Genomic DNA, 9,782 nt, shown 5'->3' on the forward strand with positions numbered 1-9,782 from the left:
TCTCACCACCAATACATTGTCACATGAACTTTTATTTCAGAGAAACTGAGAATTTCCTCAACATTCTGCAGCACAGGGCAGATCGTGAAAAAGCTCAGTCTACAGTTCTTGAAGATTATCGCGGAAAAAGTGTTCCTATATTTCAGGAAGGAAGTAAGTTGATTGTTTAGATTCCATTTTACTGTTCCTCTACTGCTCTATTACCACTGTAGTACTTCTAAATTGTCATGTTTTGATTGAGAGTCACATTGTAAACAATATATAGAATGATAGTGTTTTCTCCAGGTGTGAAAAAATGGGGGGCATTGGAAGTGTAATATTAAAAGGCAGAATGTAGAAATTTATGGGGGTATGGACACAATACCTCCTTCTGAAGAAAACACGTATGGGCCTATATTTAATCACTTATGTGTCAAATAGAACAGAGTTACCATCACTGATGATAATAAGTTTGTCACTGCTTTTCCAGATTATTTTTTTTCAATTGTCAACTATAAGTGTTTTACTCATATTGAATAATGCTACAGTCGCCAATATTTGCAAAATGAAATCTTTTCAAATTCTTGTAAATAGTTCTATCAAGCAACACTTTTTAAGTTGAATGATTTACCGATAAAAACACAATCCACTAATTAGTTAAGTACTTGAATATTCTTTCAAATTAATTAAGAGTACATTTATTAATGATTCATATTTTTATACCATCATAAGATTATAACACAACTTCAAGTCAACCATGTAACCCTACACTTTATTTCTTTAACAACTAAAACTCTGGTCTCTCAAGGCTTAATTAACAGTGTCCACCATTCCTCTGAGTTTAATGTCAATTAGCTAAGATTTAGCTTTGAACAATTTGCCTAAGTGAAGGTCATACATTTAATATTTAACTCTTTACTTCAGAAGAGATATCGTCGTACATGAGAGTTTTCAATGCGCCTCTAAAGGAGGAGTTGTTAGAGGCTTTTGATCACAGGGAGGCAGTATCCAGCAGTTTTACTGATGATGAGAACCCAATCAGTCTACTCCAAGAGTAAGTATGATTTGTTATTATTCAATAGGCTGAGGCATGTGACAAAACATTTTCAGTGGGGTCTATCAATTTCGGTTTCAGTCCCAGATTTTGACATCTGTTGCCTATCACGCTGAAGAGCTTTCGTGTGTTTGCTTCTGATGGAATATACCAGGCGCTAATTACGAGCTCTTGGATAACTCAGATATAGATTTCCTTTTCAAACAGTAATAACATACAACCTGAAGGCGTTCCTAATTTGACACGGGAATTACATATAACCTAAAGATGTTCTCAGTATAAATTAGGCACCTTTGAGGTTCCCGAAGGGGTAGACTGTTATATTATGGATTGTTGTTGATAGATTTATATATTTTATGTCTGACCATCAACTACCGTAAATATTTGTGTATAGTCTGCACTTTTTTAAGGAAAAATGAAAGTGTCAATAAAGGGGTGCGCGGATACTCAAGAACAATCCAAAACCAGACGTTGGTCGCGACCATTTGATTTATTGTGAATTTTTCGGGAATTTTCAGAAATGTTTTGAAATATATGCTCGCAGCAATAAACTGTTAAATTTCGTTGAACAACTCCTGTCTATTTAACCATTACAAATAATTGCAAGTTTAAGTCATGATATACGATATAATCGGTTTATAAATAAACTCGAGTAAAGTCCTGAGCCCAACTTTCAGGATACGATATACCACATATGGGGAAGCATTAAACAAAGAATTGCATTGTAAGTGGCACTCTGGGATTAAAATGCCGTTCTTGGGTAAAATCATGTTGAACTATTTAATCTTAATTGACAGTAGGAATGTGTCAAAACGACATGGAGAAAGTGGCAAAGTTTGCAAGTTTGTGTATTGCAAAGAGTCGAGGTGGCATGATACTATTTAACGGCAGGAGCTCACAATGTTACATACAAGTATGCAAATTGAACTGATAATAATGAAAGTTAGAGTTTGAAAAATAAATATTAACGGGCTCAAAACAGCCAAATACATTCCGATCTTTTCTTTTCAAAGAAGAATTGCTGAAATCACAATTGTTTTGTCTTTTTCATGTCTTGTGAATTTGGCTGCTGGCGGTCCTCGTCGGACCTGTTTGAGTGACTGCCTTAAAGTAACAAAGCGTACATACTCTAGATCTGCCGATAGACCTATCGACGTCCTATTCAGTCAGATTTGCAGACGATCAGAAAACTACTTTGAATCGTGTATTTTATAAAAAGAAAAAGTGAAAGATTATAAGATTGAATCTTTTCTGACAGTTATTGTTGCGAAAACAACATCGTTTTAATCTAATTACCTTTTCTGCCCATGCCAGGTGACAACAGATATTTTCCACATGCTCTCTTATTTATTCCATGTGCATGTTGGCATGGTTACCTAAACAGTGTGTATGTATATATACACCTGTCATTATTAGACCATTTTGATTGACAGGTGGAAATATGTCAGTTGTAGCTTTGTCAATGATTTATTACACTGAAAATGATCATATACAAATGTAGTAGATGGGGTGACTTAAAAATGTCATGTCATTTTGATATATTTCTAGTTTTTCATTATTTTTGAGAATAAAGAGAAAATTAGATAAATATACTTGATCAACAGTATATATTGTATATAATTCTGAAATATCAACTAATGACCTACCACATAATACAAGAGTTCCTTCTATTAATATTTTTTGCGTGGTTTTACGTCCACTTCACTACTGAGTAGGTCAGTTATACCCAGCACACAAACACTGATAACGACTGGCCTGCTCTTAGTTAAATTGCAACAAACCTCAAAATTTACTGTAATATCATTTAATACCTGTGTGCATGGTTGTGCTAATTTTTCAAGCACACTCACTGGAAACTAAAACTTTTGGGGTTTGTGAAAATTTTAATAAATTGTTAATACATGTACCAACATCTTCATGTGGCTGACATGTCTTCATCAGATTGAAAGCATTTCGTATCATGGTTTACATTTAATAACATTTTCATTAATTTTTTACCTTTAATTAGCTTTTTCACCTGTATTTTTTACAGGTTAATGAGATAATATAACAAATTTTGAATGTATGTTCATAATCAGTAGGTAATTTGAAGGTGAAGCGCCAAATTGCATAAAGATCCCATGGATATTACCAAAGATATTGACATTTCAATAAAATGATTGAAAAATCTTAAATTTTACTGAATTAATGTAATTTATACACCTATATACATTGTAACTGATGTGGCAATGAAAGGGTTAATTGTGTTTTCTTTTTCAATGATAATCAAAATGGGGTCAGGGAAAGGCGGAAGGTGGGTATTACTATTAAAACAACTTTTCATGCAGATCATAGGTAGATGTCATGTGGGTGTTGGGGCGTGTACAACAAATACAGTGGAGTTTTTATATGTTTCTTAATATCAATGATGTTAAGGTACTACAATTATTTAGAATTATATTAAGTTTTAAAATGTAATATAAAATATAATGTTCTTGTTGCAGATGGATAGACAAAAATGGCAATGAAGGGCAAGCCCTGCTTAGATTAGCCAAGAAAACTGTAAAAAAATATGAAGCTCTCGTCATTCAAGTCAAAGCAGAGAGAAAGGTAAAACTGACTATAGGTTTTATGTTCTAACCTAATTTTGGGTCAAATACAAATTTACCCTGTAAAAAACAGGACTCGGTGTTACCGAAATTACCCTAAAACTTTCAGAGATATTGTCATTTGAACATTTCTACAATAAATTCACTAAATTCATGATGATTAAAGGACTTCAAAATTATTGATCAAAAACATAACTGACACTCACAGGTTTGAATAAAGAGAAGTATTCTTACTTACTGTAATAAAGAGGCAAAGAAGACCTTAAGCTGAAATGAAAAATTGATTGTTTGTTTAACTCTAAACTTGACTGACTTGAAAAAAGAAGCTCCTTGCTAAAATATTTAATTGACATTTAATTTTTTGGTATTTTTGCTCCAAAATCCTGGAAATCGGTTTAGTTTTTTAAGTACAGATGAATGGGAACCAGTTAGATATTATACCCTCCCCTACCCAAACTTGAAATCCTTGGTTGAGTCACTGACTTCATGTTGCATTTGTCCATATCTTTGGTTAGACATTCAAGTGTTTTACTATATGTTACAAGGAATTTCTATTTTTTGGTAGGCTTATTTTCAAGAAGTTTGAATACAAACCATGACTTTCATTCAGAAATGGTTAATGATGTAGTTATTAATACTTATAATACATACATTTTCCTTGCTGGCACATGTATACATTACAAGTTAAAACCACTGGCACTCCTTAGTTGTCCATTATTCTACCTGTTTTTAGTTGGATGGACATGTCAACAGGATTTATTATTAAAACAAAACCACATGGCCTCACTACTTGGGAAATCTATAATGCTAATTAGCAAAATGAGTATATAATAACTCATATTACTCACCTTTAAAAAAGTGGTTAATGCACAAAAGTCCATCCTATAGCTACATCTTAGGTTTAAATCATTTTACCTGCAAGAGAAGTTTAGATTTGATACTGTTGACAGTGATCAGGAAGGCCAAAGATTAGATACTGTTTACAGTGATCAGGAAGGCCATAGATTTGATACTGTTTGCAGTGATCAGGAAGGCCATAGATTTGATACTGTTTCCAGTGATCAGGAAGGCCATAGATTTGATACTGTTTGCAGTGATCAGGAAGGCCATAGATTTGATACTGTTTCCAGTGATCAGGAAGGCCATAGATTTGATACTGTTTGCAGTGATCAGGAAGGCCATAGATTTGATACTGTTGACAGTGATCAGGAAGTCCATAAATTTGATACTGTTTGCAGTGATCAGGAAGTCCATAGATTTGATACTGTTTACAGTGATCAGGAAGGCAATAGATTTGATACTGTTTACAGTGATCAGGAAGGGCATAGATTTGATACTGTTGACAGTGATCAGGAAGTCCATAAATTTGATACTGTTTGCAGTGATCAGGAAGTCCATAGATTTGATACTGTTTACAGTGATCAGGAAGGCAATAGATTTGATACTGTTTACAGTGATCAGGAAGGGCATAGATTTGATACTGTTGACAGTGATCAGGAAGGCCATAGATTAGATACTGTTGACAGTGATCAGGAAGGCCAAAGATTAGATACTGTTTACAGTTATCAGGAAGGCCATAGATTTGATACTGTTGACAGTGATCAGGAAGGCCATAGAATTGATACTGTTGACAGGAATTAGTAAGGCCATAGATTAGATACTGTTTACAGTGATCAGGAAGACCATAGATTTGATACTGTTTACAGTGATCAGGAAGGCCATAGATTTGATACTGTTAACAGTGATAAGGAAGGCCATAGATTTGATACTGTTTACAGTGACCAGGAAGGCCAATTAACCACTCATTGGACCCATTTAGTTGCCTCTTTTTCAGTGGACAGTATATGGATCCTTTATATGTCTAATAAATTGAAACATAAAGTTGAATGTCAAAAATCACTACTCCAGGCCCTTGCTTCATTGTTACAATATAAATATGCATGATATTTCTATGTTATTTTCTCTTTCACAGATTTCAATACAAAAGGAAGGTATAAAAAAATGTTTATCCTAAATGCTTATTTATCATTAATTGCATGCTTTTGTATCCGGTGTTATTATTAGACAGGGATACAAGACTAAAACTTCCTGTACTGTGTATGCTAAATACTGACCTCAATGATGTGTCTGATTTATATTATATTTCAGTTTATAATAAGAAGACAACCTGTTCTTTAATGTTCATTGTTTATTTCCTTGTTTTCTTTACACTCTCTGATTTTGTTCCATATCCTCTTACAATCATTTAATGCACAATGTACTGGGATGTTGACAATTTCTTCTTTCTGAGATTGTTAGAATATAGATTTCCATTTGATATGATTCAAGATTTCTCTAGATTGGCAACCCAATTTTCCATGACTTGAAAATAGGGCAAGTCGGACTGATTTTGCTTTACTTACACTAACACCTTATCCATCCTCTGTACATTGTCTATCTATCCTATGTACATTGTCTATCTATCCTCTGTACATTGTCTATCTATCATCTGTATATTGTATATCTTTCCTCTGTATACTGTCTATTTATCCTCTGTATACTGTCTATCTATCCTATGTATACTATATATATATCCTCTGTATACTGTCTATCTATCCTCTGTATACTGTCTATTTATCCTCTGTATACTGCCTTTCTATCCTCTGTATACTGTCTATCTATCCTCTGTATACTGTCTATCTATCCTCTATATATTGCCTATCTATCCTCTGTGTACGGTCTATCTATCCTCTGTATTCTTCCTTTCTATCCTCTGTATATTGTCTATCTATCCTCTGTATACTGTCTATCTATCCTCTGTATACTGTCTATCTATCCTTTGTACACTGCCTATCTATCCTCTGTATTCTTCCTTTCTATCCTCTGTATATTGTCTATCTATCCTCTGTACACTGTCTATCTATCCTCTATATATTGCCTATCTACCTCTGTATATACTGTCTATCTATCCTCTGTATTCTTCCTTGCTATCCTCTGTATATTGTCTATCTATTATCAGTAAATTGTGTATCTATCGTCTGTATGCTGCCTGTATATTGTCTAGCTATCGTCTGTATATTGCATATTTTTCGTCTGTATACTGCCTATTTATCCTCTGTATATTGTCTATCTTTGCTCTATGTACTGCCTATCTATCCTCTGTTTATTGTCTATCTATCGTCTGTATATTGCCTATCTATCCTCTGAATATTGCTTATATATCCTCTGTATACTGTCTACATGTATCTATCCTCTGTATATTGTCTATCTTTTATCTATGTATTGTCTATCTATAGTCTGTATAGTGCCTATCTATCCTCAGTTTATTGTCTGTGTATGTTATCTCTGTTTACTGTCTATCTTTCCTCTCTATTCTGCCTATCAATCCTCTGTACATTTTATATCTATCCTCTGTACACTGTCTATTTATCCTCTGTATACTGCCTTTCTATCCTTGTATACAGTCTATCTATCCACTGTATACTGTCTATCTGTCCTCTGTATACTGTCTATCTATTCTTTGTATACTGTCTATTTATCCTCTGTATACTGTCTATCTATTCTCTGCATACTGTCTATCTATCCTTTGTTTACTGCTTATCTATCCTCTGTATACTGTCTATGTAATCTCTGTATACCCTGCAGGAAGGGTGTAAGAATTGTACCTGGCATGCTGCCCCCAATTGCATGATCGTAAGAGGCGACTAAATTTGGGACCTTATCTCTTCTCTCCTTTCTAAATAACTTTCTAGTTCCTAATGTCTCCCTTGACAATGCCTCACTTTTGGCCATTTGTTGAGCGTTCGCCCATGTGAGGAAGGCTTTGGATTCTGTCCCTTGGCCGAGACATACCAAAGTCTTTAAAAATGGTAGTTTCTACTCCTGCTTAACGCTCAGCAAATTAGGAGTGGGGCGTCCTGCTGGGTGTCTTCGGCAGTATGTTTCAGTGAGGTAGCACTATAAAGTCGGCATCAGTTCTGCGCTGTCACACGGAGACAAACACGAACATATCGCAGCCTCCCAAAACACACACACATACACTACACGTATGCATCTATCTTTCCTCTGTATACTGCCTATCAATCCTCTGTACACTGTCTATTTATCCTCTGTACACTGCCTATATATGCTCTGTATACTGTCTATCTATCCTCTGTAGGATGTCTATCTTCTCCCTGTTTACTACCTATCTATTCTCTGTATACTGTGTATCTATCCTCTGTTTATTATCTGTCTATCATCTGTATACTGCCTATCTATCCTCTGTATATTGTCTATTTATCGTCTGTATTCTGCCTTTCTATCATCTTTACACTGTCTATCTATCCTCAGTATTCTTCCTTTCTATCCTCTGTATATTGTCTATCTATCATCAGTAAATTGTGTATCTATCGTCTGTATGCTGCCTATCTATCCTCTGTATACTGCCTATCTATCCTCTGTATATTGTCTATCTATCCTCTGTATTCTTCCTTTCTATCCTCTGTATATTGTCTGTCTATCCTCTGTACATTGTCTATCTATCCTCTATATATTATCTATCTATCCTCTGTATACTGCCTATATATCCTCTGTAATACTGTCTATCTATCCTCTGTATATTGTCTATCTATTGTCTGTATATTGCATATTTTTCGTCTGTATACTGCCTATTTATCTTCTGTATATTGTCTATCTTTGCTCTATGTACTGCCTATCTATCCTCTGTTTATTGTCTATCTATCGTCTGTATATTGCCTATCTATCCTCTGAATATTGCTTATATATCCTCTGTATACTGTCTACATGTATCTATCCTCTGTATATTGTCTATCTTTTATCTATGTATTGTCTATCTATAGTCTGTATACTGCCTATCTATCCTCAGTTTATTGTCTGTGTATGTTATCTCTGTTTACTGTCTATCTTTCCTCTCTATACTGCCTATCAATCCTCTGTACATTTTCTATCTATCCTCTGTACACTGTCTATTTATCCGCTGTATACTGCCTTTCTATCCTTGTATACAGTCTATCTATCCACTGTATACTGTCTATCTATCCTCTGTATACTGTCTATCTATTCTTTGTATACTGTCTATTTATCCTCTGTATACTGCCTATCTATCCTTGTATACTGTCTATCTATCCTCTGTATACTGTCATTCTATCATCTGGTTACTCTCTATCTATCCTCTGTATATTGCCTATCTATCCTCTGTATACTGTCTATCTATCCTCTGTACATTGTCTATCTATCCTCTGTATACTGTCTTTTAATCCTCTGTATACTGTCTATATATCCTCTGTATATTGCCTATCTATCCTCTGTATACTGCCTATCTATCCTCTGTATATTGTCTATCTGACCTCTGTTTACTGTCTAATATCCTCCCTATATTGCCTATCTATTCTCTGTATACTGCCTATCTATCCCCTGTATAATGTCTATCTATCCTCTGTATACTGTCTATCTATTCTCTGTATATTGTCTGTTTATCCTCTGTATACTGCCTATCTATCCTCTGTATACTATCTTTCTATCGTCGGTATATTGCCTATCTATCCTCTGTATTCTGTCTTTCTATCCTTGTATACTGTCTATCTATCCTCTTTATACTGTCCATCTATCCTCTGTATGATGTCTATCTTTTCTCTGTTTATTGTCTATTTATCCTCAGTATACTATCTATCTATCTTCTGTATACTGTCTATTTATCCTCTAATTGTTTTAGTTTAAGTACTTTTCCCCTGATTTTTTGTACGCTTTAATTGTTTTAGTTTATGTACATTTCTCCCCCTGATTTTCTGTACGCTCTCATTGTTTAAGTTTATGTACATTTTCCCCCCTGATTTTCTGTACACTCTAATTGTTTTAGTTTATGTACATTTCCCCCCTGATTTTTTGTACGCTCTCATTGTTTTAGTTTATCTACATTTTTCCCCCTGATCCCCCGCACCCCTGATTTTCTCTACGCTCTAATTGTTTTAGTTTATGTACATTTCCCCCCCTGATTTTCTTTACGCTCTAATTGTTTTAGTTTATGTACATTTTCCCCCCTGATTTTCTGTGCGCTCTAATAATTGTTTTAGTTTATCTACATTTTCCCCCCTGATTTTCTCTACGCTCTAATTGTTTTAGTTTATGTACATTTCCCCCCCTGATTTTCTCTACGCTCTAATTGTTTTAGTTTATGTACATTT

At 34.5% G+C, this 9,782-nt stretch overlaps 1 protein-coding gene across 2 annotated transcripts in view; it reads left to right on the plus strand.

The window, feature by feature from the left end:
• LOC110463830 overlaps positions 1-9,782 on the plus strand; it is a 47,145-nt gene that overhangs the window by 8,978 nt on the left and 28,385 nt on the right. For both annotated transcript variants that reach the window (XR_002464430.1, XM_021518714.1), the window contains exons 2-4: positions 41-153; positions 904-1,033; positions 3,517-3,622. Coding sequence is in view for 1 of the 2 variants with exons in the window: in XM_021518714.1 (XP_021374389.1) it covers positions 41-153; positions 904-1,033; positions 3,517-3,622 (349 nt within the window). In the remaining variant the exon portion in view is untranslated. The remainder of the gene's footprint in view (positions 1-40; positions 154-903; positions 1,034-3,516; positions 3,623-9,782) is intronic.

Source organism: Mizuhopecten yessoensis, unplaced genomic scaffold (genome assembly GCF_002113885.1).
Source record: "Mizuhopecten yessoensis strain PY_sf001 unplaced genomic scaffold, ASM211388v2 scaffold10933, whole genome shotgun sequence".
Taxonomy (NCBI): Eukaryota; Metazoa; Mollusca; class Bivalvia; order Pectinida; family Pectinidae; genus Mizuhopecten; species Mizuhopecten yessoensis.